Source organism: Barbatula barbatula, assembly GCF_947034865.1.
Source record: "Barbatula barbatula genome assembly, chromosome: 8".
Lineage (NCBI taxonomy): Eukaryota > Metazoa > Chordata > Actinopteri > Cypriniformes > Nemacheilidae > Barbatula > Barbatula barbatula.
The window spans coordinates 11,173,913-11,187,353 of record NC_136771.1 but is presented as its reverse complement, the minus strand read 5'-3'; the positions used below and the strand labels follow the sequence as shown (position 1 = coordinate 11,187,353).

The 13,441-nt window shown below is 39.1% G+C and overlaps 1 protein-coding gene across 1 annotated transcript in view; it reads left to right on the top strand.

Moving 5' to 3' along the window:
• The window catches only part of galntl6 (polypeptide N-acetylgalactosaminyltransferase like 6), a 147,952-nt gene that overhangs the window by 39,188 nt on the left and 95,323 nt on the right, over window positions 1-13,441 (top strand). The window contains exons 4-5 of the mRNA XM_079461939.1: window positions 340-478; window positions 4,195-4,361. Coding sequence (XP_079318065.1) covers window positions 340-478; window positions 4,195-4,361 — 306 coding nt within the window. The remainder of the gene's footprint in view (window positions 1-339; window positions 479-4,194; window positions 4,362-13,441) is intronic.

The following is a 13,441-nucleotide window of genomic DNA, read 5'->3' as shown; positions in this document are numbered from 1 at the left end:
ACAAGCAGCCAGAGTAAACTTGTCCAGCCTGCAGTGCACGAAAGTGTCAGGCAGGCGAATTCACAGTGGACAGCAACTAAGGCCATAATGTACATTGCAGAATATGAGCCAGCGGCTCACTCAGCATGACAAGACTTGAGCATAGTCAGCATTCAGGTTGAACTGAGGTTTTTCAGCTAAGCTGCTTCAGCCATAAAATAATATAAACTGTCAGCTCTCATAACAGCACTTTCTGTCTTTGGAGTGACAATGTGTCATTGTTAGTACACACATGCTCACCTTACCAACCTTTTCATTGTGCTCAGCGTGGCTGCTGATGTCTGACCGGATCTGTTTCAGGTAAAGGAGAGCATGGGAAACCGTACCCGCTCACAGAGGACGAGTGCGATGACTCTGTATACAAGGAGAACGGCTTCAACATCTACGTCAGCAACAATATTGCTCTGGACCGCTCTCTTCCTGACATCAGACATCCAAAGTGAGTAGAGCTACATCTCACAGCAGGTCCACAGAAAACAGTCTCCAGATTCACACAGCTTGAGCTAGACATCAGCTTCATAATGATCCGTGGCAGGCTGCATTTACACAATATGTTTTATTGAATGAATTCATCCTGTAACTGGGGAATTCATCTAATTTGGACTAATTAGCCTGGTGATTTCAAGGCTGATAGATTTTTCAGTTTGTTTACCGTTTGCTGTCATACTGTATGACATAAAAAAATAAGGGAGAACAGGGATAATTGCAACATATTTTAACTTTGATAACTTGTATAAAATATTCAAAGCTTTACTTTATACCAAAGAAATAAATACATAAATTAAAATATCAAATTTTTTGCATCTTCAAAGCAGGAACCCTTTTTCGTTCTCATTATCAACCAGCTGCTTAAGGTGTCAGCTTGAGATGCTTTTAAATGCTCTCATTAAATGCTACTTTGTCATTTATCAATTTAAAAAAAAGGAACAGTTAAAACCAATAAATAGTTTGTTTTCTAGTGAAAGAAATTGAGGTATTGGCAGAGTTATATTTTTTGTCTACAAAACAGGTCTGGAAGATATGCCAAAAATATATCACTCACGTTTTTGGAGGCAGAACCACAGAACTATGATATTTCGTTTTTAAGAACAAAGAAAACTTCGAACAACAGAACAAATACGATATAAGAAATTTACTAATAAACCATGCGTTAAAGTGTTTTCTTTCATGTCCTGTAGGGCTTCTTAATAGTAGCATTATGAAAGAAATACAAATATTCTATTGTTATGTACTGTATATGAATATAAGCCATGTATATTAATAAAATGTTGTACCTGGCATGTTAACAATAGCATAACAATAGCAACACAAATAATGATCGGTTAACGATGTTCTGCAAAGTGATGCAAATATTTGCTCTGTGAAGAGGTCATGTATGTTATTGATCACAGCTTTTTTCAGCATCCAGTGCTGGATGTATCCATTTACTAATGAATAAAAAAGTAAATACAGCAACAGTTAAATATTCACACTTCAATATTACTGACCTAAACAAAGTTGTTATTTTCAAGCAGACAATAATATAATGGTTGTTACGTTAACTCTGAATTGTTGTTAGAGGTTGGTTGAAGATTTAATAGTACATCATCCTAAATTCCCACCTGGGTAATATCATAAAAGTTTTTGTGCTACTTACATTACTTTCTGTATTTGAGCATACGGGACAATATTAGTGATGTTCAAAGTCCATTTATTTAGCAAAGCGGATGGGCCGGTTTCACACTTCTATCTAAATGAGCTCTCTGATGGACGGACTGATCGGTAATTGTTCTCAGAAGGCACTGCACCATTAACTTCCTTTGGATGTCTCCACTGCTGCTGGATTTTCCATTGGCAAGATTAAATCTCTGTTTGGTGCAGTGTCTTCGATAGTTAAAATGATTTATTTTGCCTCAACAGGCTTCAGGTTCTTAGTTGAGGATGTGAATCATGTTGCAGTCTAACATGTTTTGGTGAGCTAATCTTCTCAATGTCTTCCTGGTAAAAAGTTTGCTTTTGGCCCTCCTGCTGTTTGCTGTAAAGTTGTGCAAAACCCTCAATGTCTTCCTGGTAAAAAGTTAGTTTTTGGCCCTCCTGCTGTTTGCTGTAAAGTTGTGCAAAACCCCTTTAAAGTCCTGCAGACTGCGTTCCGGTGAGAAGCCTGCTGCGGGGCTTTTATTTACATTCCCCATAAAAGCCTGTGGCGCGCAGTGTGGAACCTGCCAACAGACAGAATGTGAATAAGTGTCTCAGGGCGAGAGCCAGCATGTTTGTATATTCACCTTTAATGCAGGTAACTGAGAGACATGAAGTGCTGCTGCTTTAAGTTATTGTAAAGACAAGCAGAAAAAAATGGACAGGTTCCATGCTTCTGTACAAAGTGAAAAATGACAGTGGGATCTGCACTACCTTGCAGAATATCAGCGTGAATTTACAGCCGGCGTCGGCTGGTTCGTTGCGGATCTGTGGACCATTAAAGCAATGGTGTTCAACATAAAATTTTGTAAACAAAAGTTATGGTACCGTTGATGTCAGGTAAAATTGTTGGTTGGAAATATACTGTTGTGATTTTTATCAGCGGTTTTAGAAATATTTCTCTTCCTCATTCAAGTAGATAAGACTGTGGTCTTGCTTTGACTGAAATCGCTGCCCAGTGGCATTCCAAACATGGCCGGCGAGTGGCATGACTTCCGTAAACTGACTTGTGGCTTTATTTTTGTAAGACATGGGCTATCACTTTGCCCTTGAGGGAACCACTTGAACCACAGGCTGCTGTAAAGGAAATTCTCTGAATATTAACACATTCCCTATAACCTGACTTTTGAGACCATGAACTACACTTCCCGTAATCCCTTGCGCTCCATGCCGTCCGTGATTACACCCGCACCTGAGACCCATTGATTACACATCACCTGAACCTCATCCCTATGGACCCTATATTTGCTTTGTGTTTGTTGTCAGGTCTACTCGTCAAATACGTTTCGTTTAGAGCTGACCCAGTTGTTATTTACATACACGTTTACCTGTGGAATATTAACCAGTTTACCTGTGGAATATTAAACAGTTTACCTGTGGAATATTAACCAGTTTACCTGTGGAATATTAACCAGTTTACCTGTGGAATATTAACCAGTTTACCTGTTGAAAAGTGCTAAAATGTGTGTTTTTAAGTGGTGTACTTAATAGAAACCCTCCCAACAGCATGCTTTTGTTCTTACTTTGAACTTAACTAACTGATGAATTAATCAGTCAATTGTTAATTATTGCAGTGGAAAATTAGGTCTGGTGGTTGACTAAAGTAAAAAAAAGTATACTTGTGGGTCTCCAGAACAGGAATAGAAAACAAAAGCCCATTTGGTTCCAGGAATTGACTATCAGACATATGCATACACAGGGAAAGCATTTTGTTTTGCACAGCACACGTCTTATCTCACAATATAGCAAAGCCAAAACCTTGAATCTATCCTGTCTTAAATATATTTTCTGAGCATGTGGCGTATGTGATGGTTGCATGTTCCATCTGGCTATGCAAATAGATGCCTCTGTCTACCGGAGCTTTGTACTTCAAAATGATCTGACAGGTCAGGCGGGCCTGGTTCAGATTCTGGCTCATCTCTGAGTCCTTCTTCACCATGTGCTCTTTTTTTAATTTCGCTGTGTTGTTTTTCTATCACCGTTCCAGTAAGATGTTAATAAAACGGCACAGTGGCCTCAGAATAATTATTGTATGGGGGTGTATGAATTAGGGCAGGCTTGTCAAGTTTGTCAGGGTGCTGAATTGGAGAGACCGGTGTGTGCCATAAAGTGCCACTTCATCTGTCAGTGCGGCTTTGTCGAAGCTCAATTAGCATGCAGATTTCTGAATGCTTTATGAGAGCGCTGAAACTGAAGGACCTCTCAAAACATTGATTTATGATCTGAGCTGCATCGCCATTGCCCACGGCGTTGGTGCGGCACCGGTTCTTTTGTTTTCAGATCATGTTTTTACACTCTGGCAAGATCACAATAAGCGACAGGCTTTATGTTTCACTTTTATTGTTCTTAAGGGGCTTAAGGAGTGTCTTACAAAACGTGGATTATACATTGATGCTCTGGTGAAGCGTTTGGTGTAATGCTTAATGGGATTGGTTGCGTGTACCTGCCTCTTTGCACCTCAGTCTTTCTTTTCTCTTTTAGCTGTAAGCAGAAGCTTTATCTCGAAAAGCTCCCAAACACCAGCATCATCATCCCCTTCCACAACGAAGGCTGGTCCTCCCTGCTCAGAACCATCCACAGCATCACCAACCGCACACCGGACCACCTGATCGCTGAGATAATCTTGGTAGACGACTACAGTGACAGAGGTAAGCCTGAGAGACGGTGGCCTTCCATAATTTTTCACTGGAAGTATCTGCTTGACATTAGGGTCACTTGTGCTTTCTGCATTAGCTGCATAAATTAGTTTGGAATGGAGCTTTGACGGTGCTAGGTCCTTGTGTGCAAAAATGGGTTTTGGTCAGTCAGAGAGACAGCAGACATTGTGACTATTGTGTGTTTGTGTGATGTTGTGAATGCAGTTAAAATAATATTACTACATATGTACCTTTGGAAAATTTGTCCAAAATGTACTACATAAATATAGATGTCTTGTATACAGGTATTATTAAAGCAGCCGGTCCAGATTCCAGCTCAGAATTCTCTATATGAGGTATCTACCTGAGATGCTTTCTGAACATTGTTGAAGCAGATCCCATGCATGCTAAACACTTGTTGGCTGCTTTTCGTTCACTACCCAGTCCAACTCACCAATTGCATACATCTTTTATTAGCCTTCAAATTTTTGTGTTTCTAAGAAATTTGTATGCACATTTTACCATAACCCTGAAGAATGCGCTGGCAGTCTGTGTATCTGCAGTGCTTTTACCACAGAAATCTTGACTTTTGGTCTTGCCTGGACGTTTCGGTAGTGACATGATCAAGTCTTGGCTAAGAGACAAACTGATAGTGCTGTTGTGCTCAATTGTACGAAACACTGCTTTTACTGTTGGAGCAGCATTTCTATACCTCACACAATAAATCAATCTGAACATTCCACCCCACAATGCCCCTCTGTACAAGACATCTTGGCCAATGGAATTACAGCTCACAGCTGGCGTCCAGATCTCCTAGAGGACGAACAGGAGAGCATAGTGAGCGATTGTGGTTTTCTGCTGTGCTCTGGCCTCCCCAGTTCCCACTACAATACTCATGTCCAGCTAAAATGAGCTGCCATTAGACTGAGAGGCATCACACATTGTTTGGCTGATAATGATAAACAAGGCCTTTTTGTTACACAGATGTGTCGTCCCGGTGTTGGCGTTGCAGTGTATTGCAACATTGTTTCTCAGTCCATTTACATGTAAGGCCAGTTGGCATGGATTCTCTACATCTGTAGGGTTGTGTGTTTCTGTGTGCGTATAAGAGGGGTTTTATTATGCCAATCAATGCATGCTCATTGGTCACTTCTGTGTCAGATTGACAATGAGCTCATATGAGACACATATTCTCTCTCAAGAGAGAGATAAAGTGGCAGTGGACTTTTAAATTAGAAAATGTCAGACTTCTGGCTTTCTTGCAGCTTTCATTCAAAAAGATGCTCACAGAAAAAGTGCAAACCCACTGTGATTCTGCACTACGGTCTTTTGAGTAATTTATGTGTTGACTGGAATAAAGAGTTGAACCCTCAGATACTCACTGTAGCTAAAATTGAAACGCTTGTTTGAAGTAATTAAAACATACATGACGTTCAACTTCATGTGGCATGGAACCTCACACCTACCCTCATAAGTGTATCATAGCAACAAGCTGAGCACCTACTACTACTATTGGATCATTCATTTGTTTGGATCGCATTTGATCTCTTTAATTCTCAAAATAGTGATAAAGTGAGTGATAAAAAATAGCAACACAAATTGGAATGTGTTTTTTGTGTTCGTGCTGAAGCAAATTGATACTACTACTAAAATGAATAATGATGATGATGATGAGAACAACATCAACAACTAGTAGTAGTAGTAGTAGTAGTAGTAGTAGTAGTAGTAGTAGTTACAGCATCAACTACAACAACAATTATTGGTATTAGTATTATCATCAATGCGTTGTATGCATTGGAGTCTCAGGTGCAAGAATATTCCATATCAATAATAGTTTAAAGCAAGGGTGTAACTTTGGGAGGGGGATCAAAATAGGAGGAAATTTTTTTATTCGAATCCCATTTCCTGCATTTACATACATTTAGGCACTACGGTGATACAAAATTATTTCTGCTTGAAGTGAGCGAAGTGCGGATGGAGGAGAGCAAGTGATTTTCTCCAAAGTTAATTCACTATCACAAACTCAAACTGCTTATGTTTTGCATCGTTTTTGATTGTTTAAATTGATCAATCCATGGAACCACACAGTGTTTCTATTGTGTAGCAAAAGTTGATGTTTATCAAGGGAGAAAAGGAGACAAGCCGGATGACTTTCTAAAACAAGGTTTAACGTCTCTAAACAACGACCAAGAAAGCCCACATTTCTGTCAAGCCTTGTCATAAACACTAGATGCTTTTAAGAGTACGAGTCCGATCGTCCATTATAAGAAAACAGTTTAAAGATCCAGTCAGTAATATCTAGCGGCAAGGTTGAGAATTGCAACTCACCGCTCACGCCACGCCTCCCGTTCGAAACACTACGACGGCTGACAGAACATGGTCAATTACATGCAAGGGGACCCGTGCTGTATGTAGATCAAAATAGCTTATTCTAAGGTAATAAAAACATAACGCTTCATTTTGTAAGTTCTTCATACACGTCTGAAGACATAGTTTTGTATATTATATTGCATTTCTAAGATAATCCCAAAAATTACACACTGGAACTTTAATATAGCCTACCCAAATAACGTCTACGCAAAACCAAATTTATATAAAACCTTAATTCTAATAAACACTAGCTACGGTTTAAAGAACAAGCACTTATTCAATAAGTGTCAATAAGACAATAGTCTCACGTTAAGCTTGTTTATTTTAAAGAATCCCCAGTTTAAGGCAGCAAAAAACTGAGTACATAAAACCTTTCTGTTATCATGTTTATGTTTGATATCACTGATCAATGAAATGTATTTAATTTGGTTTTCTGTGGTTGTTGTTTGGGTACGTTAAGCTGTTTCCTTAAAATGGGAAAGAAATGCTTAACGCAAGATTTTTTACTTTATCTGTTTAATAAGGGCTCGATCTTTTAACAGAAACTTGTTGTGTTTATTACAAGTAAGGTTTGACAGAAATTTGGGCTTACCTGGCCGTTGTTCAGGAGGTTAAACATACTGTAAGTATTTTGAATTTGTCATAGTTAATTCCTATGGAGAAAATCACTTGCTGCTCTCCACGTGATTGAAAATAACCTTTCAGTGAGCTATTTTTAGAGACACAGGCAGACTGCTTGGTCCTACTTCTCCGTGACAATGATAGCGTGCGGTTAAAAATGATAACAAACAAATTTGAATGTGGAGGCGACACAAACAGGATTTTGAAAAGTGAAGGCGACATGTCCCCCTTGTCCCCAAGTGGAATTTACACCCCTGGTTTAAAGAGTGTTAGAAGACTACTGAGAAACAGCCACATTTCAGCCATCTTGCCTGCTGGCTTCTTAGGAAAGTACTTTGTTATTACAGTGATGAAACCTTGAAAGCCTAAAGTTGCAATATTTCAATCCCCTAAAGCAAACTTTGCATAAACATCATGTTTTAACTAACCAATGGCTTCCTAAAAACATATTTTAGAAGAATGTTGAGCCAGACTTCATCATAACAAACACTTTTCAGGTCTCTTTAGAGCTCTCATCGGTTTATTTCTGCCAATTTGTGAATAGAATGAATGAGCTTTCAGGTACATTTTGGTTCTTACATTTGACTTGGACTAAAGCTTGGCCAATAATGACCAACTTTATTTAAGAAAAACTCAGTAGCTTCATCAGTTCCTGTAATGGAACCATCTCTGGACACACAGATGATGACTGATGCCTCCTTTTGATGGACAAATTTGAAACCATCCGGCACATCAATCACAACAGCTAGAAAATAAGATGAATCCAATTAGCATAGAGCGAAGGACAGTCCAGATCGACTGACAGTATGCCACCCAACTGCCACTCATAATCACCATCACTGTATGAAGTGGATGTAAAGAGGGATGAAGTGATTGATTCCCTCTTCTTCCTGCTTTCTGTTTAATAACACTAGTGACGTCCATGCAGTCAGTTTAAACATAACTAGGCATGCACACTTATAAAAAGACCTCAAATGTGCTCCTCACTTTGTGATAAATTTCCATGAAGATGCAGAACATGTTGTTGTTTCTTTGACTCGTGTAAAGTATTTTTAAAGTGGATGCTGTTGTCTCTCGCCGCCAACTTGGCCCTTATTAGACATGGGCAATTCTACCACATCTCACTGTGTGCAGAAGAGCCTGGCAAGCCTGTCATTAATTGCGGATACAAATTAAATTCACTGCATGCATTTGATTAATTGAAAAAAAATCCTTGTCGCGGAACCTCGCAGTAGCATTGGAAGCAGAGAAGGTGCTTCATCACTGTGCGTTTCCAATGGCCCGGACGACTTGTTAAGCTTTCAAACCGCTTCTTTTTCGCTCAATCTGTTAAATTAAGCTATGAAGTCAACTAAGTGATGATTAAAAAGCCATTTTTATTCCCCGCTAATAGATCGTTTTCAATTAGAACATGTAATTAAAGCTTTCGCTTAACAGGGCTTTCTAATGAACTGATATTAAATTGCTAGCATAAAAGATGCTTTCGAGAGGCAGATACAACACAGGCAAGTCAACATTCATTCCCTCTAAAATCTAATTGCATGGCTACATGCGTGCATTTGGAAAATCAGACCGCGTTCGTTTCATAATGCTAAATGCATGCATCAGCCATATGCATTATCGATAAGTATAGCACTTACGGGGCATGTTGCAAAAACACATTTGTGAACTTGAGCAGTCTGAACTCTGGCAGGCTCTGTTTTGTGTTTTTACCTGCAGGGAGTCGAATTTGTGGTAATTATTGGCAAGCATCCATATGCCCTTTCAAAAGCTGACACAATTAGTACGCCATAGAGGATTCTCCGGACACACACTTAGGAATATTTATACACGCACGCAAACACGTACGCACGGAGAAACACAGACTCGCAGTTTAGACGGCACACCTTGACAGTGAATAATTATGCTCTGTGTTTCGCGAATGACTACGAACGACTCCTGCAAGCCAAATGCGTTCCTTTCTGAGAGGACGTCCTTGAGCTCCTCCACAAATTGATGTAAAGGGCCGAATGATAAAATCGTTGCGAGTAACAAGCTGTTCAGGCTGCAGCCTGACATGCGATTCAGGAAGCAGACGGCGGGACGTTGGCCACTTTGCTAGCCAGGCCTCTCAGAGTCTTCAGCAAAGACAGCGTAATTATTACAATCCCCTTACCTCTTTGTAAGAGCAGACACCTGCACACAGTCAACCACTTCACGCCGCAGCCCGGGATGTTACTTAAAGAGAGAGATAGAGCGATCAGTCAGTGCTTTGGTGAGAACACCCAGCATGCTTTGCACCCAAGAAAAGCAGAAAATGCATTTATTTTGCAGGTAATTTCGTTGCGCTTTGGCTCCTCAAATTCTTCGCCTTGGAAAAACGATGAGAGAGTAAAGCGCAGGTGATTTGTTTCTCTACTTTAGTCACTCTTTAATTGCATGCGTTTGCTATTAGCTAAAAGCCATTACGACGAGTGAATGTGCTGGGGGTATATCACCTCAAAATACAGGGATTATCTAAGCAATAAATAAATCAAGGTGAAGAGAAAATCCATTGTCTAATAGCTTTCGCTTCACGGGAGGCAACTAATGTACCCTAAGCTGGTTGGGCTCAGGATCAGCCTTAGGGATCAATGTTCTTAAGCCCAATCAAAGCAATTCCATCACATTATTTGGCTAGACTAATTGCCCGGACTAAAAAGTGTAAAGTTTACCCCTAATGAGATTGACCCGTGGAATAAATGTGTTCCCTTGCGTTTAAAGATTACGCTGACTTCTTTCTACCCGGGGAGCTTTTTAAATGAACGCTTCCTGCGCATCCGCCTCTAATCGACCGGCGCTATGAAATTGTTGTTTGTGCATATCTAACAATAAAATCGCTCTTTTCCTCAGCGTCTTTAATTTAAAGACACAAATCTCTGGATCAACCAATATGCCTTTCACACATTATCACAGGTCTTTGCTTCTCATTTGCAACATAGAACAACCACTACAGCCTTCAGTCTTCTAAGTGACTGATAAGGCCTGTCCTCTGGGGGTTGGTGGTCCACACTTTGATGTGTGAAGATGGGACAGAGCACTGCGCAAAGAAGAGATAAGACCTACTCGATTGCCCTTGGACATTTGCTACCCGTGCTCTGCATAGGGGGAAATGGCAGCATCTCTCTGAAGTGGCCATAGATGCTATTGATTGGAACGGGCAAAAGAGACAGTGATGTACTCCCTGTCACTGCCACTCCCCCACGGCGTGAAAGTTTAAAGCAAGAATCAATCCTCTCTTTGGCCGCCTCGTGGAGGCTGTCGATAGTCATAAGTGCCTGACCTTCCCATCAAAGTTTGTGCCCCTCATCAAGCTTGCCGACAGATATCGTATGGAAAGCTGCATCCATCAATCCTGTGCCAAGCACGGACAGGGAGAGATTGTCATGGAGACAAAGCTTTGAGTTTTTTTATAAGGAGTGGAAGTATTGATAAAGCTAATAATCGCAGTCAGGGGCAGATGTACAGCAGGAGTTAGCATATCAAAACCTTGTGTTTGAAGCTTCACCTTTAGTCAAAAAATTTATTTAGAGAGAGTTTGCTACTAAGTTTTTACTAAAATGGATGTGTTCATTTTAACACACTCTTTGTGTTATCCTATTTAACACATTTTATGTTTAGAAAATACACAGAAAAAAATAAGTATAAAATATTCAAAAATTGAGTATACTTCTATATATAGCTGCGGAAAAAAGACCATATCAAAACATTATTCAGTTTTTCCTGAATCTAATTCTGTCTTTAGGTAAAAAGATAATTTGTGTTTCATGTCTCAGACCTGTTTCAGACCTTAAATACTGCGAAAAGAAAACAAGTTCATATTCAAGTTTAAGCAATACAACAGAAATATTTGTACATGTATTTAGGACAAATTCCAAAAAAATCTTTATGCAATAACCTGGATTTTTATCACAGTTTTCGTATGTCTTGTAATGCTGTCAGTCTTTCACTCTGCTTTTTGGATGACTTGTTATTCCCGAGGATTTATGAGGTTATAATTCCACAGACACTGGACTGGATTGGGCACAATACCTCTAGAAATGCTGATTAAATGAACATTTGGAATGGTCCCATATTTTTTTCTGAGGCTGTATTAGTTTATATAGGTTATAAAACGTATACTTGTAAGTTTTGTTTAAGGAAACGTTTTTAGTGTATTATTAGTATATACTCAATATTATTTTCACACTTAAGTGCTTTACATGTCTATTAATGTTAATTTGTATAATTTAAGTATACCTTTAACTCTACTTTTAGTATATGTGAAGAATATCTCGATCAAAAGATTGGGTACAAGTTTTGCCCAAATATGCTTAGACTTTTCTGTCAGTGTTAGTCAAGTATTATATTGCTGAGAAGTACATAACGTATATTTCTGAGAAATTCATAATATGTAGATTCAAAGTTAGGTTTTGTATTTTTTTCCAAGCATACTAAAAGCGCACTTGAATTCACTTTGTACTGCAGTGAGCTATACTCAAGGATAGGAACTAAATGTCTCTGCTACATAAAAGTATGGTTTGTACTTTGTGAACTGGTCTCTGTTGAGAGAATGGTTATGCCCCTTCCATTTGGACACTTCAGCATTAAAGGTCGTCTTGTTTTTCTGGCACTGCACCAGTGATGGCTCTTTCAACATGCTTGCTGTGATATGTCCTCTATGAAATGACCTTGAAATCCATGTAGTTAAATGCTCAATTTTCAGTTATTGCTTATAGAAGCCAGTCCTGCTTAATCTGACCCTGAAAATAGTTTTGACGTGTATTGTGTTCTTTGGTATGTTGCTATGTGCCACTACTAATGAATTTGTAGATGTTGAAACTATAAAAGCCTGCTAACTGTTAACAAACACACTTAATATAATTTATATTATTTGTATCTCTCTAATAACAGCCACAGGAAAGCTATTTACCTTTTAAAAAGTGAGGTGTCTGGGAAAGAAAGTGAGTTAGGTGACCATATCACACGTGTGCTCTGTAAGAGATGAGAAGGCAGGGTTATATGTTCCTGAGAGATGCCCTGCTGATTAATGGGAGTGAAATGAGTTAAGCCATCACTACCTTCGGACACATTAGACAAGTGATGGGTTCAGTTATCTTCTCCTTTTCATGACCTGCTCATACAGGCGGGTGGTTAAAGGGATGAAAATTTTACAATTTACTCATCCTCTGAGATTGTTCCAAACCTGTAAACATTTATTTGTTGTGCTTAACACAAAGAAAGATATTTGGAGGAATGTCAGGAACCAAACAGATCTCCTCCCCCATTGACTCCCATATCATTTATTTTCCTTGTCGTGGCAGTACATGGCGGATGAGCTCTGTTTTGTTACTGACATTCTTCCAAATATCTTCCTTTGTATTTAGCAGACATCTAAACAGCTTTGAAACAATCATAGGGTGAATAAATGAAGATATAATTTGCATTTGGGTGAACTGTTCCTCAGAAGTAAGACTCAACATGGTGGTGACCCACTTCATATAAACTGAATCAGTTTCTATTGGGCTGCTGATTTAACTGCAGTTTCTTCCTCAAGTGAGTGTGCATGATTTTAATAAAATTTTAGTCATTAAGTAAGTCACTGAGAACAATCATCGAGGGTACCTTAAAATTTGCCATGATTAATAATGCTGTAAAACATTTTTATTTTGTTGATTTTACTTTTACATTAGCCCCCATTGACTTCGCTTGTATACACACAAAACCACTGAGACTTTTTTTCAAAATATCTTCTAAAGAGTCATATGCTGTAATAGTTTTTAACAATGTGAGGCTGAATAAATGACCTCTGGATGAATTTTTGACCTCTGGGTGAACTTGCGTGTTTACCATTATTGAAAAACCAATATATTAGCTTCAATTAATTATTTAAATTAATTCCTTTATTCATTATCGCCCAGGGCACAGTTGGTGCCGATTTTTGGGTAGGGCCAAAGTTAAAGATTTCCTTTTTCTCAATGTTGTCCGCACCCCACCAATGTCAGCCTGGCACCTTGACATGCTTTTATAATGAGATACATCTATGCCCCACGCTGTTCAATCAGTCTTCTCAGGTAATCCATTTCCCTGTCTGTGGGAGGTTG